This window comes from Ammodytes marinus (assembly GCF_949987685.1).
Source record: "Ammodytes marinus genome assembly, chromosome: 2".
Lineage (NCBI taxonomy): Eukaryota > Metazoa > Chordata > Actinopteri > Uranoscopiformes > Ammodytidae > Ammodytes > Ammodytes marinus.
Genome location: NC_137231.1, coordinates 26,868,561 through 26,890,435, shown reverse-complemented (window position 1 = coordinate 26,890,435; position 21,875 = coordinate 26,868,561). Strand labels below are relative to the sequence as shown.

Genomic DNA, 21,875 nt, shown 5'->3' with positions numbered 1-21,875 from the left:
AGGTTAGGCAATAGGGGATTTTTGTTGTTTACAAATCTGTTTTTTCTTCTTCTATTAATTGTGGCTCGTCAATTGGGGTTCAATTAGAGAAGCAATTGTTAAAAAAATATATATAATTTTTTCTATAGTCAACTACACAAAAAAAGTTATTTAACTACATGAACCATTAAGCAATATGAATGAAGTTGAGCTACCATCAAGCAAGGCTGTAGGAAAATGTATTAAAAGTAGGCTACTAGCTTCATTAGACAGAGTTCAATGACTGTAAACCAACGTAAACAGACTGTTTAGGTAACGCTACATCACCAAGTGAATAATAGTCTGCTGAGGTGACAAACTGCCCCTTTAACTATTTGTAGCAACAATAGTATAGTGAAATATTATTGGCTTAACTATAGTAATTACAGCTTTGTGATAGCTGTTTGTCCACTGAAGTCTATCCAGTTAAATGAGAAAAACAATCACATCATATGGTAATCACTTTCCGTTTATTTATAAAACAGTAGACCAAGTAATACAATGACAAAAAAGTTAAAAAGTTATGTTTATTATTCATATAGTATATCAAGCTAAATACTGTTATTATTTAACTTGGTGAAATACTTTACTCTTCTGACCAGGAAGTAAGGCAATACAGTAAGTAACCTAATGTTCAAATACCCAACAGCACCTGAATGCAGCACAGACATTTGTGAATTTGAGGTTGGTCCAGGTCTTGGCATTGAACAGATCATATGTAGCAGTATTTCACAGTGTAACTATATTTTTGCATGTTTAATAGTAATGACCTCTGTTTAATGTCTCCCCTCAAGTAAACTGCTGGGGTAAAAAAAAAATGAAGGTGGTAATCACATTACAGTTATTCATGGATATCCATTGGTGTCTCAAAATGGATAAAAAAAATCAAAATAAAATCTTAATGACAATGTGTCACACTTTACACAGTCACCATACTGGTTCAGAAGTTTTAATTACACAGTAAATCCTATGCATAACAGCGGTACCATAATATCATTCCTTAAAAGCGGTTTAAAATCAACAAAACATGGAAAATGTATTTGAAATACACAGTACAGTACAGAGAGAGAGAGAGAGAGAGAGATAGAGTGTGTAGAGGACGGTTCATTAAAATTGCTCAACTCAAAAATGAGTTAGAGCTCTCGCTACCGTCCAGAACAACGTAAAAGAAAAACATTATATTCCGTGTCGCATGACATGCCGCTCCAGTTCCGAACTGTTTGTGAGGTTTCGTCCACAAAACTCACAGGTAAAGAGTTTCTCCTCTGTAGCTGACGGGCACAGGACTTCAGCAGCTCCATCTATGATTGCTAGGGCACAAGAAGAACAAGATATATTTACTACAATGAGGGGGGGAGGGGGGTGGGCAACACTATTACCTTAAACCCTAATCTATTCAGTCATTTGTCAAACAAAAATGGAAATTACTCATAAGAAAGAATACTAAGTTCCAGCTCTTGCATTTTGTGCTAATATGTGATGCCTTTTCTGTTTTATATCATTATATTTACTTTCATAAATATAACAATTGATATGTTCAGGATAATGTATTTAGATACATTGTGGTCTCTAGTATCTTACCTTTGGGCACATGTGGATTATCAGTTTCCTTTATCCCGTCAGCGTCCTTGTGTTTTGCGTGTTGGTTCTCATCGTCTTTGACCTGTTTTGGCTCCACATGATCATTCTGATCTTTTTCCTTGGGACAACCGATAGGAGGCCTTTCTTCTCTGAGACATTCTTTCTCCCGTTCTGGCATTCCCCCACAAGTGACTCTCGCCTTCTCACCCTTTCTCTTCGCTTGTTCCTCTTTAAATTTTGCAAAGGAGACACCAAAGCTTTTATTATGGCTCAACTTAAGTATTGCACTGTTGGGCGTGAGTCTTAGCAAATGCCTTTCAACTGTAAAACTGTTGAGAGGCTTGATGTTAATTTGCTGTACATGATTTTTCTTTGAAGTTGCCTCTGTGTTAACTTTATTCTTTAGGTTGTGGGCCTCTTCACTCAACATCGTTTTCAATTGAACCGTTCTGTCTTTGCCAATGTCATCGTCCTCAACCAGCGGGTCACAAGGTAGTTTATCATCTTCTGCCCTAACCTTGATGTTTATCATTCTCTGCTGAAGCGCCTTTAAATGTAGTGTGTGGGTCTGGGCTTTTTCAGCCATTCTGCCATGTGTCGTTGAGCTGCCCTCTGCTGCCCCTTCTTTTTGTAGTGCGAGTGTAATACCAGCGTCCTCTCTGCGCTTTGGCTGGTCCTCATTAGTATGACTATGTTTCTCGGAGAAATTGCAATCCGCCATTTCAATATCTGCATTGTTCCCTTCCTCAACCGTTTGTTCTACTACATCTTCTGTCACAGTGACTGGATCCTGCTTCTCTTGGACAGTAGTGTTGGGTTTTGTATTCTCATACTGAAGATGTGACTCGGAACTCTTGGCAGCGATTTCTTCATTTATATTCTTGCCGTCCTGCCCCTGCTTCCGATTGGCTTCCTTGATGTGTAGTGTGATTCTCTCTATGATGCTATTATCCCCTTGGTTCTTAGCTTGTGTCTCATGTGGAACTTCATGGCAGTCGTTGACAGACCCTCGTTCGTTTACTTCCTCGTTGTCATTGTTGTGGTTACACAAAGGTTCCTCCTCCTCTCCCGCCATCCTATCAACCCTCTCCTCTAGTTGATCAAGGCTGACCTGACCCACCAGCTCATGATTCCTCAAGACCTGCACAAAAGAGAGAAGAAAATGCTATTGCAGGAAACGTTCTTAGGGGGCCCAGGAACGATTTCTGGTGTCTCAACAAGAGGGAACAGGTCTTAACAGGCCTCACTGACAGTGAACAAGCAACTGGGGTGACTAATGTCAATATTAGTATAAGAGGCGGATACTTCTTGTGTGGCTCATTGGAATTAAAAACAAAGTTATCTCGTTAGCAGCCGTAATAGACTGTAATAATCATTGCAAGTGCCTGGTTATAGTAAAGTAATAGGGCCCCAGTCTAAAGTGGGACGTCTGTGGGAAATGACATTAACTGGACAGAGACCTACCCGACTGTATGCAGTTCAAGTGAAACAGTTGTGTTGAAACAAGACAACGTATCTGGACTAATGCCATGTCATCTCACTGAATGGTTCCATGTTTATTTTTTAATGATGCTCAATTCCACAGTCCTTGTTGTTTTAACATCACAACTGTGTGCTTTGCAGGTTTTCCCCTCAGTGTGTAGAAAGGGCCAACACTTGAGTGCATGGCGTGGGATATTTAAACTGGGCCAGTGACAGCAAAGGAGTGGACAACGTGTGAAAATTGCGTCCCAAATTTGTCCGTCATTTTTTGAATTTGTTATTTGGCCGATTTCAATTATCTCCATGCTAATGACAGAAATCTGTAGAAGGACACTTTTCAGTCTCTAGTTTAGTTCTTGAGTCTCAATTGTTCCAGGAACTCTTAGGTGGAAAACAGAGCTGCTGAGTCACATCCTAACAACTCTCTGTATGTATAAATACTCAAAAATGTGAAACAAAGAAGCACATTCAAAGTGAATCATTTGCCATTCTTTCGCTCAAAAGGGAATTCCTGTGAAGCATAGAGGGGTTGGGTAACAAATCCTCACCTGATGCTTATCACTCAGGTGTGCCTCCAGGTCACTCAGCCAAGGGCAGTCGAAGTAGCACAGTCGACATTTGTAGGGTTTGATGTCATTGTGCCTAATCAGGTGCAAACGCAGGTTTTCGGCACTGCCGCTGGTGAAAGTGCATTTGTGACAGCGGAAGATAATGTCTTGAAGATAACGGGACAGCTTTGGACGACGCACCTCTATTGGAACCACACGTTCCTCTGAAAAAAAAAGAGACAAAAAGCCTGAGAGGTGCAGTTTGTAATAAACTTGGATTTAGCTGTCATCTAGAGGTCAAAGTTGTCTACCTCTCCAGTTTGGAGAATGTATTAGAACTACGGTGGCCTTCAAGGAAAGGAAGCTAGTTACAAAAAATGGCATCATCCACCACAGCTTTAAGTCTTTCCATGATGAAGTGAAGATGTATGTAGTTATTCATTCTAAAGCATTTATTCGTCCTCTTCTAAGAGCTGAAATTCTCGGCAGACACCCACTATATATAAAACAACGCGTAAGGCCGTTAAGTTTATCCGTTCTGTGCTCCTGTAGAAACATGACGGTGCAATATCGCGGCCTCCATGGAGGGTGACCCACTCCTATGTAGATATAAAACGCTCATTCTAAGGTAATAAAAACTTTTATTTACAAGCAATTGTACAATTTATACACTCATTAAAAAAATACTTATTTAATTCCATTTCTAACTAGTCTGTTCTGAAAAACTCAAATTCCTCTTACACACTGGACCTTTAATATAACATGACAGACAAGTTGTATCAGTGACTGCTGTCGAGTGTTTAACTTACCACGATGCAAGTCGATGTGATCAATCATGTTATTCTTGTTCTTGGTCTGGTACAGGCAGAAAGGGCAGCGGAGGTCTTTCTGATGAGTAGGTTCTGATTGGCAGGTAGAGTGACCCATCTTGATGTGCATGTCCATGGTTTTCCTAATAAAAGGGCAGTCATTTACAAAATGCAATGTTCTGTAAACAGCTATAGAGTCTTACATATTTGATAGTATTTAAGATCATTTGAGATATTCAACCCATCAAAGGAACACTTTTTGGAAATGTTCCGTCTCCAAAATCTAATTTCACAATTAAAGTCAAAATAGTCTTGATGGTTTCTTACCTTGTTCCAGTGAAAAAGTTGCACTCCTTACACGTGAGGATCCGTTTTCCGTAGCGATTTAGGTAGTGGCGTCTTATACTTCGTATGTGGCCACTGTTGAAATTGCAGAACTCACAGTGAAGCAGAGTCTTCTCGGATGCGTTAGTGTCTTGCACATTTGCTTTAGAAGAAGCACCACCCTGTGCCATCAAGGTATAGTGGTTCAGCTGCCGCTGCACATCTGGGGGCTCCAAGTACATCGATCCTGTTAAAGAACAATAAAGTACAGTCTCTGTAAAGACACTGAACGGGTGTATTTAACATACATTTTGACAGTAAAACATTATAGGAATGACTTGCTTTCAGCAATTTCAGGTTCTTCATCAAGTTCTGGAAAATTGTTCAGTTCCTCTGATGCATCTTCCTTATCGGCCCTCTGAGCGCTCTCCTCATCTTGGATGTCAGTCTCAGCAGGATCCATAAGGACATCTGGGCATTCAGCAGACGTACGTACATGGAATGAAATGCAGAAACTTGCAATATAAGTGCTGTGTAAACTGTGTAGTAAAAGTTGCTAAGCCAATTTTTTTTTAAAGGACAGGCGTCACTATCTGGTAAATTCCAAAATGTATAGTTAACCGTTTTTACCACTCCCTTAGTTCTTTAAATGTGGTACTTTTTACAGTATAGGGAAACTTTCACAGTGGTACTAAACAAAGTGCCCACTGCCCAGTGACAGCCAATATTTAACAATACTTAGCTGGATGTTGGTGGTATCTTGATCAAACCAGCTAGCAGAAATAATATCAATGAGCTGTAGAAAGTTTAACACAGAAGCCGTGTAATAACTCTTAACTGTATTAAGGACACTATTCAATCATTTTATGAGAGGTGTTGATTCCACTGGGGGCTCCTTTTGGAGAACATAGTTGAATCAGCACTCTCTAAAAAGGTTTAATTAATGTGGGTTCATTTTGACCCGGCGTGCATATTAACATCATGTACGAGATGTCCTTGAATGTGCCACATTCTGATCAAGACAACCTAGAAATGTGTTGATAATTCAATACATTCGCTACAAATATATAGGAGGTGAAAGCGAGAATATATGACACATCATAATAACATTATAATAACATTATACCATTGCCAATGTATTCAATATGAGATAATAGTACGTTGGATAGCGGTTACTCACCTTCATGTTTTTTCAGAAAATGGCTCCTCCACAAGCCCATGACAGTCGACCGAAAGGGGCACAGACTACACAAGTAAGGCCTTAAGGTCCCAGGTTTGAACTGGACGTGTTTGTCAATGCTGTAGAGATAATGTCAGATACAATCACAGTTTGCTCATCAATAACCAGATACATCTTGAGGGTTCTTGATATAAAAGGAAATCTAATTTGTGTAATTTTATTTCCATCAATACTTTATTTTACAGAGTATTGATAATGCTCTATTAAGGGTACTGTCATGCTATTAATAAGGTTTGTAAAGCTATTTGAATGTGTGCGACATATTCAAGTGTAATGAACAAATCAGAGACCTGTTTTGAAAGGCTTGTATCTTAAAAGACAGTATTAAGCAAAATACCTAACTTTTCACATCTCTAACTTCTGAACGACTATCTGGTTTGTGTTTTTTCTTTCAATACGACTTTGAATATCCATGGTTTTTCTTACTTGTGCTTTAATACAGAGGCAGGCAGTTTCTCGATGGCCGCCATTGTTGCGTGGCTGCGCTCATGCGTTCGCAGACCTTTAGATGACATGAAAGTCCGGTTACACTGTTTGCAAGTGCGGTTGTCTTCTCCTGATCCCAGCTCTGTCTGCTCTACATCAGTGGGTTTTAAAGGTGATGACGGACTTCTTGGCAAAGTAAAGGTCTCCACTGGTACGACGTTCCGCTTGGCCAGATCCTCCACATTTTCCAATATGGGCAGTTCATCTTGTTGACAGGGCTGAAAATAAACAAAGCAACAGTCACTAAACTTCATACTAATGAGTGTAGCTAAACCATATCAACGGATCAAGTGTCTAAATGACAATATTAGAAGGAGTAAACTTACTTGGATGTCTTTGGCCTCTGGCGTTGTTGTAACGACAGCCGAAGCCTTCGTTTTTGCCACCTTTGCCATGATTTGCGCCATCTCTCTGTGGCGATCCAGATGAGCACACAGCTTTTTAATTCCATTCATCTGTTTCTGGCACAGGGCACATTTGTAAAGCCCCGTGCTCCTCTTTGATGCTTTTGACAAGACAGTGAAGTCCAATATGCGATCTAACGAATGGAACGTACTATAGTGGGCAAGGAGCTGCTGAGATGAGTGAAACCAGTTTTGGCAAATCTTACATTTGACAGGCCCATCGTTCTCAGTTTCAGTTTCAGGCTGCTGGGCCCAAGAACTTTTGCGTTTGTTATATGACCCTAGCACATTGAATGTGGCCAATACACCAAGTTTGTGAAGCTTTCTGTAGTGCGCATGCAGGTATTTTCGACACGATCCCGAATAGGCGCACATTTTGCACTTGTAGGGTAAATCCTGGGTCTGTTCCAATAGTGAGTTTGATTGACATATCTCAGGCGTGCCCAACTGGTGTCCGGGGAGCATTCTTTTGGTGGTCAATGCTGATGTTTTGTTCTGTAAAGAGAAAGCCTCTAAAACTGACATATCCGAGATGTAAGCGGGTTGTTTTTCACTTTCAATTTTAGAAGAATGTTCCGGAGCTGCTGCCTTCACCTTACCATGGTCCCTCTCGCAATGGATTTTCAGTTTCTTCATCGATATATACATTTGCGGACATTTTCTACACGTGTACCCTCTCTCATTAAATCCTTTTCCCACCGTACAGCCAACCATGTTGCTTTTAAGTATTTCATCTGTTTGAAGGTCATTTGCCCGGGCTACAAAGGATGGATGGCTCATTTGGCAGTGAGTGAGAACGCCATGGGGGGAAGAATTCACATAGGGACAATTGGGACACTTGTAAACTAATATTTTGTTCCCATCAGATCCTTGCGCTGGCATCCTGTGGACAGTCTTGTATAGTGGAGCATAGTATTCTGAGAAACTTTCCTGTCCGTGTTTCTTAATATAATGGTTTCCAAGAGCTTTTTTCAAAATATAGGAACTGGGACACAGGGCACAATTGTATGAAGGACCCCGAACCTTTCGAACAGATTCATTCTTGTGACGAACACGCATGTGTCGATCAAGGGCATTTTTTGTGGTGCAACTATATGCGCATTGCTGGCACCTTACCAATGAATACATGTTCCTACTTAGAAAGGAAACTTTTGATATAGAACCCTGATTGCAGACGGTGTTGGATAGGTTTTTTTTACTCTTAGCTGATGTTTTAGGGGCTGTTTTGAGCGTGTTTGGCACCGTTTCATTATGTTGCATCTCACAGTGCTGGTTCAGCTTCTCCTGCGTTATAAAGATTCTGGGGCATGTTTCACACATGTATCCACCAAATCTCAAACCAGGACCATTGTTTTTCACACAGTCCTCCGAGTTGTGTAAATGGGACGTATCAATGTGAAGACTGTCTGCCCTGGGGGAGAGGGCAGGATGCCTCTTCTGGCAGTGAGTGAGGACTCCTTGAAATTTGGTATTCACGTAGGTACAATGTGGACACTTAAAGACATGCATGCGTGTTTTGAGTTTCACTTGTTCTTGCTCCTTTGCATCCACATTTTCATCATTATGGTGTTTCATTCCAATGTGAATGTTGACACCGTGTTGGGTATCGAACCTTGCAGGGCAGTAAGAGCAGTTGAACGATACAGAAGACACTGCTGCCTCATCAGATGAATCTGGTGAGCTGTCCACCTCAAGAGGCACTTGGTAGGTGTCGAATAACCCAGGTGTTTCATGGTTCTCTTCCACGTCCCTGTTTGCACTGAGCCTTGTGGTGTCGATGACATCCAGGACTGAGCCGTCTTCTTTCACAGACCAAGGATGAACCGCGCGGTAGTGACAGGCAAGACTGGAAAATGAACTACCTTTAAATGAACATGCCCTGCACGAATAAGTCTTGTTTTCATTTTGTCCAGATCTTTGGGATGGTAAGTTGTCATCACTGTCATCGGTGTGTTTTATTTTAAGTTTCTTAGTTTTTTTTGGTGAGGATGTGTCAGGGGACACATGTAACCGATTAGTCACGTACTCAAGGCTTGGATTACGTCCGGGATGTTTTTTCTGGAAATGTTCATGGACTACTGATGCTTCTTTGTGAGAAAAAACACACAAGTCACAGTGATAACCTGCCTGTACAAATCCTTGTTGGTAACACATTTTTAAAACCTCAGCGGTACAGCGATTTGACTTGTGGCTTTTCCAAAAATGTCTCCTCAAAAGATACACATATTGAGTGTTGTATTCGCATCTATGGCACTGAAGGGTCCTCTGTGTTTGTGAGTCTCTCATTGGGGGTGACGCTGAAACTTTGCAGAGCTTCTTTGTTGTTTTCTTCTTTTTCTTGACCTTTTCCCAAACGGATGCATGACTGACTTTTTGGTTTGCAGTTGTTTTTGGGTGCGATTTTTGTTTGTCTTTGAGAACCATAGCAGTATACTGACAGACTTGCTGGGTGTTAACCGTAAATCTACGATGTCTTCTGATAGAATGCTGCACTACCTTCTCTGCAGTTCTCTGTCTGTAGTTGCAAAAGTGGCAGAAAAACAAATATTCGTCTCCCTTATTTATCAGAGGAAGAGGTAGATTAGTACAAAAGGACAGCTCCTTTGCTTGAGTTGTAAATTTTTTGATTTTATCACGAAGCAAAGCTGTATAGTCAATAATACGTTCCTTGGTGTATCCAACCTTTGAGTGAGATTTGCTTTGATGGGTGTATACTCCTTTTACAGTTGGATTTCCATAGTTGCAAGTTTGGCAGAAGAATAGGTTTTCTCCACGTGCAAAAGCATTAACACCCATCTGTGATGCATCAGATTCGTTATCGACTTCATGTTGAAGTTCCTTTTCACTAGATACCTCAACCTGTATACTAGTTTTGGAATTAGGAGCTGTAGTACATGCTGAGTCTTTAGCTTCATTTGGAAGTTTGTTTTTCTGCATCTCATTATATTGTATGACATCTTGAAAACTTGTGAATCCAGGCACAACATGTTTATTGTTTTGATGAGCAACAACACCCCTGAGGTTGTTACTCGAGTAGCTGCAGTACTGGCAGTTATACAATTTATCTGGTGAATTGTTGGATAAACTGTGCGTTTCAAGAGACATTTCCCCATTACTTTTGGTAGGTGTCCTCTTTCCTGTACTTAGGTCCTCTGCAGATTCCACTTTCTCAGACTCAGAGTTAGTCTCAGAAGCTTCTTGTGTGGCCTTAGGTTTTCTCAAAGTCAGAATAATCTTCTTTTTCGGTGACTGCTCAGCGTCGCCCCTTGTAGAATAATCTAAGGCGTTCATTTGGGGTGTAGGTTTTTCCGTCATGGTCAGAAGGTTTGGAGACTCATTGGTCCACGGTGTGTGAGACATGACACGAGAGCACGACAGTTTGATCTTGTCTATTGTGACCGCTTCACCTGGGTGGCTTTTTTGGTAGTGTACATGCAAAACAACAACTGACTTATGACTAAACTCACAGTTCCTACAATAATATAACGCCACGTCTGCTCCTTCGCCAGTTGGAGGGTTGGTTGGATTTTTGACTTCCTCGCATAGTGAACAGGCACTCTCAGGAGAAATCCCTCCTGGTTCTTCTGGATTGGGCTCTTTTTCACATGTATTCAACTGCAATGGCTCCTCTTGGTGTGTGGACGCAGAATACCTGCAATACATCAAGTGGCTTTCCACTTTATGTTCTGGGTGCTTTTCTTCGTAATGGCTTTCCAAGATCTTCGATGTACCGATCGTAAATGGACATTCAAAACATTTGAAAACCAAATTTAGTTCTCGTGCTGGCATCGTGAATACATCTGGGGCCTCTGGATGCTTTTCAGAGTAGTGACTCTTGAGGTCAGCTACACTTGGAAACTCCACTGGACAATCCAGGCAACGAAAGGTAGCACTCTGATCACTTGGATCCTTAATGTAGACAATGTTATATCTTACATAAGGGTGACTATTCTGATAATGGGAAGCCAATTTCTTGAAGCTTTCATTACTGTGGTCACAATGCTTGCAAATAAAAATGTTTGAGCTTTCCGTGTCTCCGTTAACGAGGTCAACATTTTTTTCTTCGTCATCTTCGCTGAATTCAAAGGACAACTCTCGGCTGCTCAATGATTGTGGTTTACTTGTGTTGGCTTTGTCGGGCTTTGCTTTTTTAGCAAGAGGACCACTTAGCATTTCATTATTGGTCCTCGTGTCAATATCATCAGCAGTTGTTGAATTGTTTGGTGATCTCAGGTCCAGAATTTGAAGGTGGTCAACTAACAAAGACCGGTGAGGATGGATAGAATAATTCGACAAATCAATGGTGGAATTAGCAGTGACTTTAAACACACCGCTACTGTTTGGGCTGGAGCTTGAAGGGGATTCTCGTAGAATGAGGGTTTCCTTGGTGCTATCAAAAGGCAACGGGCTTTCCGCTAACTGCACCGGGGGTTTTCCTTTTGATGCAGATGAAGGCTTAAAGTACTTGGTGATGGTTTCCAATGGCCTCTTGTATGTTTTCAAATCCTTTGAGGAGTTTAGTGGGCATTTAGTTTTTGAGGTAGACATAACTGAGGGGACTGTGGGAATGTCTTTCGCTGCTGCAGCCTCCTTGTGCTGCTTCGTAATGACAGCTTTTTTAGTCTCTGGGATTTCAGAATGGCAAAGATTCTTCTGGCATATTTTCACATGTTGGTTTAAATAATCCAGACTACAAGCCTTAAAATTACATTGCTGGCATTCGAAGCTACCTCCTAAACCGTTGCTACTGTTGTCAGCGTCGGCTTTGTTAGTCTCAGCACATTTCAAACCGGCTCCTCTGAGAGCAGCATCTACAGCAAAGCCGTGCTCCTTGTTGAGGTGTTCAAAAAGGCAAACCTTGGATTTGAAGGCAAGCGTACAGTGACTACACTCCAGAGGCTTGATCGAGGATTCTGGAGAAACAGCTTGATCTTGTATCACGGTACCAGAAGTGGAAAAGTGCATTGACTCTGAGGAGAGTAAATAAGAGATTATATTGAATACTCAACTAGATGCACTACATTGAAACAACCGTATCGTCATTGCACAGATAATTGACAGTCATAAATACCTTTTTGCATCTTGCATTCCTCTCTAAAACCAGAGTTTCACGCAGACCCAACTGTGCAACACCTAAAGGATTGAAAGCATAACATTATGGCATTGCTCAAGTTACAAAAGTAGCTACTACTGCATTACTGTTGTTAAATTTAAGTGCACTACTTAGGACTTCAAAGGGGATTTAATAAATAAAACATTGACAACAGATAAACTCCTCTTCTTAAGTAAGTAAGGGGGCAAAAGCAACTGAACAGGAGAGCCGTAATGGCAGTAGAAAGAACGTGTGGCCCTGGATTTAACTATCACTCAGTCTCAGGTACATTCAACAGGAAAGAGGCGTAAAGCGAATTCAGTCCATCTGATTGCCACGAACTCTCTCAACAACGCAAACAAAGACACGATGTCACAAATACACCGTAATAAAACACTCAATGCACACACATGATAAAGTAACTCACCCATGCAGTGGGGCAGAGGGTGAAACTCACGGGGAGATGTTATGAAACGATGTTGTTGATAACCTAAAGAGAGCACACATTTCCGCCATTTTTCCCGCGAGTACGTCTCTCTCTCTGGCTTCTGCTTCCGCTTCAACAACAACATGAAAGGATCTCAGCGACACCGCGACTTCCAGTGAGTGAACCTTCAAAATAATAAAGGTTGGAAGAGCTCACTATGTGCATTAAAATAATCATAAAAGACTAAATTAGATTGAACCTAATTCACTAGAAAAAAAGACTGACGTAATAAAAAAAAATTACATTCACCGTTGGCTACTTGTTCCTTAAAATTCAAACATTAGAAATTACCAAAGCTTTTTTTTAAACATTTATTTTTGTAATATTGTAGGCCTAACAATAAGAAAATGAGTTATATATTTTTCGTTAAATAATTTGCCAGTAGAATAGAGAAAGTTAAAACTAAGGCATATGGCATCCCATATTGATAAACAATACAGTAACTATCTAAAAGAATTTAACTTAAAATGAATGCTTATTGTGAATTGTAATTAACACAGAAAATTATTTCATTGTATCAATATCATGCTTAATTTTATTATTTCATTATTGAGGCATGTCATATTTTAATAAAGATTAGTGGCTAATCAGCATTTGGAAAACAAACAAAACAGGCGTGCTTTAATTGCGAAATCAGGGGCAAATTCGACCCAAATTCAACCATTTGACTGGTTTTGTAATTTTCTTTTACTCAATTCTATCAAAAAATAAGTAAATAAATAATCATCCCTACTTTAAAATATTTTTAAATCCTATTACTTTGCGTCATGTTTGTTACCATGCAGAGCTATCAGGGAGCTATTCGCAGTTATTCTCGTTTTTCAGCCTCCCTATGTGCACATTTTTCTTGGGGAAACTTTTACAGCCCAGACAACTTCCAAGAAAATTCAAGAAAAATATAAATATACATTATAAATATAATATATTTTGCAGTTCAAAAACTTTATCTGTTCAGACTATTCATTAAAATGAACTACTTTTAATAACACAAAAAATAGAAATGGAGATCATTTAATTTAGTGTCAGCCGATTTTTTAAGATAACTCATCTTCCTTGATCTAATGGGCAAACTGTATTATTATAGTGTATTGCCAAATAATAATATCACAAATAACAACAGTGGATTTGGACATTGCATTGGTTGGACGCATGTGTAGTTATAGGCCTATTTGTTTTTATTGTTACATTTGGTTAACTTGTTTATGGCAATTGCACAGTGATGCAAAATAAACTTAAAGTTTTGACAGAAAGTGTGGGCCTATTGGTAGGAATGCATTCATATGGTGTTTTGAAGCTGATATAGCCTAACATAGCCCCCAATGCAGTCCTTTAATAAGATAGCTGAAACTTTACAATATTTGAGTCTTTCTATCTTAATGTCGTTTAATATTATAATTTCCTTAAGAAGTTGGTTGTACTGCAGGTGGATTCTGTTTTCAACATGCTTTTCTAAATAACTTTTCTCCCCCACAGTTATCACTGCTGTCTATCAGTGCTGTCATTGGTTCCGCGTAGTGACACTCTTTCTTCCGGAGCGATATATCGGACGCACCATAACAGGAAAATAGTTCCATGGAAAAGACCCACCAGTAGTGACCTATGAAGTGATAAGTCTGCTTTGAATGTGATATTTCCTCTGCCGTGTAACCTACAGTGTAAGTTTCACCGCTACACCTCACTGTTTTCGCTTCATAACAATACGTTAATACTATCTTTATAAAACAGCTAGGCTAATTTAAGATAGAGTGGCTAACATTACTGTCCATTCAGCTTTTACTGAATGACTAAAATATGAGTGCGTGCCATTTTCAGAATGACTATCTACGTATAAGCTAACTCACGTTTACCAGCAACAGCTAATCAGAATGTTTTAATACTCAATGCTGCAGCTACACGAACAGATAGAGAGGAGGCAGCTCCATCTCTCACAATGTTTGTGCAGCTGATTCAATGCAGCACAAAGGGAAGTGTATGTTGCAGCAAACCAGTCCTCCTCTGTGAAAAGCTACTGACAAACGTGTGTGTGTGTGTGTGTGTGTGTGTGTGTGTGTGTGTGTGTGTGTGTGTGTGTGTGTGTGTGTGTGTGTGTGTGTGTGTGTGTGTGTGTGTGTGTGTGTGTGTGTGTGTGTGTGTGTGCGCACGTGCCTGCCTCTTGTGTGCAGGGGTGACGTTTCCTGAGCACAAAACAACATCATGTCAGTGTGAGCTCAGAGACACAGAGACCATGCTCCCTGCTAAGCTGTTTAACCACGTCTCTCTGAATGTCCTGAAGAGGATTCACCATGGGACTTATTCCCCCTGTCTTTACCCTCTGTCAAACTGCCTTCTACATACGGACCGACAGAGGAGTAGAGATGGTGTCCACTCAGATTCCAGTGTGTTGAGGAGAGTGTTTAACAGCCAGGGTGCCATCCGCCCCTCGCTCAGACTAAATGAATCGCAGCACTGTGGGAGAAGATCGTTCAGTTTATCGGCTGCTACGATTGTCAATTCAGCACCAGCGCCTGTCCAGCCGTATCTCCGACTGATGAGGCTGGACAAACCTATTGGTTTGTATATTCATTTGTAATGGTGATCACATCTTTCTCTGTATGTTTAAAAAAAATATTTATAGGGATAATGTTTCAGATATAAAATAATTATTTGCCATTATTTGTTTATAAACAAACACTTACCTAAATGTAACTAGATCTACCTCTGTAAGTCTGTATCTTAACGTTAAACAGAAAAGTTTGGACCACACATAACATTCTAATGTACATTTACACATAAATATCCAATTCAAGGTCTAATTGGAACTGTGCCGCACCTATGGATTTTTTAAAAGCTTGAGCTCAAAGAGTGCACTATGTAGTGGTGTGTGGTTGTGAAAGAAATGGAAAGTTCAGGCATTGGTTTTAATCCTAGATGTCTTTGGAAAGGCAGGGGGAGCTCACATCCTCCTTTCCAAAAAAATAAGCGGCTTCACACACACTCACACATCGACCTAATACTGTCTGTGTTGGACGTTTCTGATAGTAAATGTTTTATTTTCTTCATAGCTTTGCTTAGATGCTTATCTCTTGTTTTCTTCACTTGAGTTGTGCTGTGTGTTTATGTTTGTGTAATGCAGGAACATGGCTGCTGTACCTCCCATGCACATGGAGCATTGCTTTAGCTTCCGACCCCGGCTGCCTCCCTCACCTGGGCATCCTCACCCTGTTTGGTACGGGGGCTCTGCTGATGAGAGGAGCGGGCTGCACCATCAATGACATGTGGGATAAAGACTTTGACAAAAAAGTATGTGAAACTAATGCATGAACATTCACGCAATACCAACTGGATATTTCCTAAGCAAATTAATTTTTCTGCTAATTTAATATTTGATAGAAATCGCTAATGACCATACGTCAGGGCGGCAGTGGCGAAGTGGGTAGGGAGATCGCCTCTGGAGTGCAGGGTCGGAGGTTCGATCCCCCGTCTCCCCGCCACATGTCGAAGTGTCCCTGAGCAAGACACTGAACCCCAAATTGCTCCCGATGGTTCAGAGAGCGCCTTGCATGGCAGCTACTGCCATCGGTGTATGAGTGTGTGTATGAATGGGTGAATGTGGTAAGATATGTAAAGCGCTTTGGGGCTGAGAAAATCGGCTAGAAGGCGCTATATAAGTCAAGTCCATTTACCATTTACCATACATGTTTATAACATTAAGTAGAGTGTTTACAAAGCTATAATACCATATAAGATGCTGTTAAAGTTATGTTGCTGTGCCTCTAGAACACACAAGTCATACAGTCAGTATCACTCTTCTTATGACCTATATTACAGCAAGAAGTTCACATTTCTTATATGGTTTCTGCACTGTCTAAATGAAAGCGATGATGTTTTGGTGTAGGTATCCAGGACGTCCACTAGACCCATTGCTTCAGGAGAGATCTCTCAGATGCAGGCTCTGGTCTTCCTCGGAGGGCAGCTCTCTCTGGCACTTGGTGTTCTCTTGTGTCTCAACTACTACAGGTAACAAGTGATCCTCATGATTACTTTAAAGACAACAACAGAGAAGATGGAACAAATAACTCATCATTGTGTCGTTCTTTGGGCTTCATTGATTATACTGTCATTTATTTAAATACATATTTTTTGGGTTTAATAAGTGATTTAATATTTTTTTTTTCTTTGCTGAAAATTGATTAAATGGGCTTTAGGATCAGCAGCACAGTGACATCTGGTGGGGTTGCACAAGCTGCAGCAGCCCTTCAACACTGAATATGTGTGATAATTGGCTATTTAAATAACTGATATGATTTGATTTGAAGCACTAAAACATCTTGCTGATTAACTTAAAAAAAAATAAATCATATAAATATCTCTTATGTGTTCAATAAAAAGCCAAATTCTTATCATTTAATCTGTAATAATTTCTACTTCGGACCCTCTGTATTCTTCTCAGCATAGCTTTGGGTGCTGCTTCATTATCTCTCGTCTTCACCTACCCACTGATGAAGAGGATCACTTACTGGCCACAGCTTGTGTTGGGTACGTGCTTCATACGAACAGCCTGTGGTTTTGTACATTCACAGTAAATACAGAACATCTTTCCATCAGCAAAGCAGCCTAAATTGGTCTCATGTTGCGTCTATTCCTTCTGCACAGGCCTCACTTTCAACTGGGGAGCGCTGCTCGGCTGGTCCGCTGTCAAGGGCTACTGTGATTGGTCCGTGTGCCTCCCGCTGTATCTCTCTGGAGTGATGTGGACGCTGATATATGACACGATATATGCTCATCAGGTGAAATAGGGAGCTCCACAGATTGACTTGAAATTGTCTTAACTTTATAGCTCAAATTTACTAAAGACATACAGCTCTAAAAAAACTTAAGAGACCACTCCAGATGGTCAGTGTCTCTCATTTGACTATTTATAGGTATTTGTTTGAGTTAAATTAACATTTTGGTTTTATTCTTTAAACTACTGACACTATTTATACCAAATTCCCAATAAACATATTGTCATTTAGAGCATTTCCATTAAGTAATGACGTGATCAAGATTTAAGAAAAATCCAGACTGGTCTTCTTATTTTTTTCCAGAGGAGCTGTAGTTCATCTATTTAATTTAAAATGTTAAACTTCTATTGTTGCCCTCATAGAAGAGAGCATACACTTAAAATGCCCCACATTTTAAAGAAGGCTGATATTGATTGAGTCCTCTGTTCTTTCTATGATGATTAGGATAAGGTGGACGACGCCAAGCTGGGTCTCAAATCTACTGCGCTGAGGTTCCAGGAGCAAACTAAACCTTGGCTGAGTGCCTTCACGGTGGCCATGATGTCAGGACTGGTAGCAGCCGGGGTGAATGCTGAACAGACCCTCCCTTACTACGCTGTGCTGTCCACAGTGGGCATTCACCTAACGCATCAGGTGAGGAACATGGTGATGTACAGCGTAGCCTGAATGCTCACTGTCAAAGGGTTCATTATTAGAGTACAGTTATATTAGTTGTTATTATCCCGACCAAACATTGTATATTCTCCTCTCTTTTTTAGATTTACACGTTGGACATTAATAATCCAGGGGACTGCTGGAAGAAATTTGTCTCCAACAGAAACCTTGGACTGTTGTTATTTTTGGGCATTGTTGCCGGCAATTTGTGGAAAGAACGAAGAGAGACTTTGCTGCAAAATGAGGAAGCAGTTAGATGAGAGCAAACATTTTATTACATGTACAGGACAGCAACGTACAGCACCACAATGATGCAGGTATCTGATTTTTAACCCACTCCATTAAGTTATTGGAATAAATGTATTTGCTCGGAAAACTTAATTTATATTTGTTGATTTTGAAATTGACTTTTAGCTGGGGATCGTTTAGATTGAATTGCTAAAGAAAATACCTACATACCAATATATTTCCCCCACATACACGCACAAAATGAGCAACATTGAGTCATAATACACATGCAAAAATTGGGGAAATGTTAATGTTGCTAAGAACAACAACTCTAAGATTCAATGATCAATTGTTACCACTAGGGGGCAGAGAGAAGCCAAAGGCCACCTGACAAAGTATTTCCTGGTCTTTTAGAATAAACAAATGAAGGATAATGATAGTTTTTGACTCACTGGTTTACTTCAGTTCATTCGCCTGCATCTCTTTTAATTGGAGGCAGCCAGTGACACTCGCTGTGTCAGAGCTTGTTTGCAGCAAACCGTTGCCAATTATTTTATGAGGGCTTGGTGAGAGTAATCATAGGTTATATACATGCTGTCTTCACACACCAACAAAATGTGAGGAAAGAAACCTAAGGATGCACAGACATGCAGAGTTCAGTGCTGTTTTTTTCTAGTTTTCAAAGCCAATATAAAAAAACTTGGTTTTAAATTTCAAAAGCAATCAGTTTATTGTTGCAGGGAACAACCCTTAACCAACCTATAAATGTTGTTTCCCTTACCCCAGAGGTCCAGTTTATTTAGAAGTTTCGGCTGGATTATTGAATAAAATTGTTTCAAATTTCATCTTTCCCTAAGAATTTGCATACAACTATTAATTGCTATGCCGTAAATAATGCAACTGTTACACAATATATATATTTTTCAATTTCAACAACACAGTATTTGGCTCTCCAACCAACAACCACGACAAAGAAAGCAAATACAAAAAATACAATAAAATTAGACAATTGCATCCACATGGTTAAAATCTATATTGATAACAGAACAAGCCTGTCTTATTGTAGTGGAGTGGAACATGTATATCACAAATACAAAGGGTTAGACTACAGTAAGGAAGTGTGTTCACAAGTCTACCTTAGTAAACTGGGGTGAGTTTTATCAGGATAAAGGGCAGGATTATATTAAACAATGGACACAGAAATATGTACGTTGCAGACAAAAGTCTCAAACCGGACATATCTCTTAATTCTACTGCTATGACAATAAAAGCAACAATCATTTGCGTGTTTATCCACCTTAAAACTTTGTAGATCTTCCTCCATGTTGGTGAAAGCATCCAGTGAAGGTGCCTGTGTATATGATAATCTACTTTCACTGTCGCGGCCCAGGTCAACATTCCCACAAAGTGACCTAAATGCAAACCGTGCCACCACAGCGAAAAACTAAATGTCATGAGCAACGGGAAACGATTGCACCTTGTGTAAACCAGCCGACGCAGCCACGAGGCTGTTGTTGCGTTCCATCGACGGGCGAATTCTGAAATCCGACTCGACCCCTCGATGGTCCAGAAATCGCCATCGGATAGCCTGCTCCAGTCTGAATCGGAATCTCCTGGTGAACTTCCCCAAAAGCCAAAGCCGGCTGCGTTATTAAGGCATTCACTGACCCTCCAGTGAGAATAATACTGGATCCTCAAAACCAAGGCCAGAACCCAAACCCACAGGATGCCATAGAGAAGATTAGATTTGGAGGGATCATAGGTGTTGTGTTTGAGGAAACTGACTAGACAATGCCTTACACACTCCAGAATTAAGACCTGCACCATCTTTAGGGAGACAACCCAGAGTGGATTAGGTGGAGGGTTGAGGTGGATTCCCTCCATTAGGGACAGGAACCGGCTGTATGAGCACAGCGGGCCTCCGAGCAGCGTGGTGAAGTTGAGAACGTAGCTGACGAGAGGCAGAAGCATCACACAAGTCTTGCTTTTGGATGAAGAATTAAACGTAAGCGCAACTCTCTTCTCCTGGAGGTCCATGGACACTGAGGTGACCCTCTGTGTGAGCAGCATCAAAGAGGAAACCGCCAAGAACAACCTGGAAGTGCAAAAGATGGTTGTTGAGATAACGTAGTCCTTAATGTCTTTTCTGTATGCATTTTATGTTTTTTTTGTTTACCCAGAGCAAAGAGATTAACAGCATCAAATAAATAAGATTCAAAGTTCAACTAATCTCTGCTCTGATCATGTCAGAAGTTGATTCTTCGGATTTGGAAACTTCTGACAGAAAGTCAACATGGATGGACATTCCCAGAAGAAAGCTTGAAACAGTACAGTTCTATGACAATTGATTCACACCCACTCTGCCAATGAGGACAGTGTGAGGTGGTCAAAAGATCCAGGTCACCTACTGCTTAATTGTTTTAGGGTTGGATTGTTTTGTCAAAATCCAAATACTGCTTTCCAGTCGAGCATTTGTTTTCTCTTCCGAGTGATGTTTTTCCAGCTATGCATTTCAGAGGGTAAGACTTGTGGTATTTTGTTCTTTGTTATTGTCAACTAATCTCACTGAAGACTTTTACCTACACAGTTTGCTCCAAAGCCCATTCGATCCGCCTGAGGATTTGCAGTAGGCTGTTTTAATCTGCCATCATTATACATAGATCAGTCAAAGCAGGAATACAGGTCTGACATGTTGGACAATATGTTATGATCAAAATGTTTCCAACCTGGCCACTGTAGTCTTTAGCAAACGTTACACAAACATGAGTAAGTAGTGCATTTTCTTTGATGCATTAGTGAGTATTTACAGCAGTGGGATGATGTGTGATATGGAAATAAAGTACAACGCCCATGTTCATTGAAAGAGAGTAAAATATCATCTGTTGGAACAATGTGGGTCACTCGTGTGTTTTTGACCTGCGATACTTATCAGCAGGTTTGTAATTGTACTTGTGGTTTTGGTTTTTGATTCTTTCCGTTTTTTGACAAAAGGAAAAACACAGATGACACTGGAAAGGTGTCGGCTTACACACCGACAAACTGCCTTAGGGGTTAGTACTAGTACCTGATGCAGACAGGCTCATGCAGGTAGTATTCCCTGTACTGTATGAGCAGGTGCCAGAAGGTTTGCCACAACATCTGGATGCCAAACACCCAGGTGTGGATACAGCCGGCCTCCACAGAGCACACCAGCAGAAGGAAGGCAACGGTGGAGGTGAACAGGATTGTGCTGTAGACACCCATTGTGACAACGGCCAGGACACATCCTCCAACAGAAACAAACAGGTACCTGCACATAGAAATTCATGATCTGGATATATTTGGTTGGATGGAAGACATTTTGCTGTGGTGTCAATGGATTAATATTTGGCATGCTATTTATTTGACAAATATAGTAAAAATGTTTTTACAGATGGATAATAAGGATTATGAAATAAATATGAAGTATATATAAATACATTTGATTAAACTTTTTTTCTTCATATTTCGTATAAATACTTTCAAAGAGTTTTGTATCCCCTGTTAAAATGTTCTGTTCCATTTGGAGTAACTATTTCACACAAGGGACACTGAATAAACATGAATCAGTTAAGGATCTTGTGGATTTCAGTCCCCTGAAATACACTAATAAATTAGTTGACCCATTGCTTTTGAAATATCTTAAAATAAGAGTAATCGATTTATCATTACATACCTGTATGTCAAGGGCAAAAATCCCCATTTAGCGAGAAAATAAAACATGAAGGCCAATGGAAGTGA

At 40.3% G+C, this 21,875-nt stretch overlaps 3 protein-coding genes across 3 annotated transcripts; 1 reads left to right on the top strand and 2 right to left on the bottom strand.

Annotated features, from left to right (window-relative positions):
- Positions 1–471: 471 nt before the first annotated feature.
- On the bottom strand, positions 472–12,522 carry LOC307262860 (uncharacterized protein). Its single transcript, XM_080043865.1, has 11 exons — positions 12,412–12,522; positions 11,964–12,025; positions 6,815–11,862; positions 6,429–6,706; positions 5,943–6,061; positions 5,105–5,233; positions 4,766–5,009; positions 4,439–4,581; positions 3,630–3,853; positions 1,600–2,740; positions 472–1,328 (listed from the first exon to the last, which is right to left on the bottom strand). The coding sequence occupies exons 2-11, from the start codon at positions 11,971–11,973 to the stop codon at positions 1,195–1,197; spliced, it is 7,470 nt and encodes a 2,489-aa protein (XP_079899991.1). The 5' UTR covers positions 11,974–12,025; positions 12,412–12,522; the 3' UTR covers positions 472–1,194.
- A 1,516-nt stretch (positions 12,523–14,038) lies between these two features.
- Positions 14,039–18,487, top strand: coq2 (coenzyme Q2 4-hydroxybenzoate polyprenyltransferase). The gene is made up of 8 exons (XM_080048485.1): positions 14,039–14,126; positions 14,634–15,020; positions 15,584–15,750; positions 16,346–16,467; positions 16,901–16,986; positions 17,104–17,237; positions 17,679–17,867; positions 17,993–18,487. Exons 2-8 carry the CDS (start codon positions 14,696–14,698, stop codon positions 18,146–18,148), a joined length of 1,179 nt encoding a protein of 392 aa, XP_079904611.1. The 5' UTR covers positions 14,039–14,126; positions 14,634–14,695; the 3' UTR covers positions 18,149–18,487.
- A 379-nt stretch (positions 18,488–18,866) lies between these two features.
- Positions 18,867–21,413, bottom strand: mboat4 (membrane bound O-acyltransferase domain containing 4; the record flags this gene model as incomplete). The annotated part of the gene is made up of 2 exons (XM_080035609.1): positions 18,867–20,211; positions 21,181–21,413. The coding sequence occupies 2 exons, from the start codon at positions 21,411–21,413 to the stop codon at positions 19,254–19,256; spliced, it is 1,191 nt and encodes a 396-aa protein (XP_079891735.1). The 3' UTR covers positions 18,867–19,253.
- Positions 21,414–21,875: the final 462 nt, after the last annotated feature.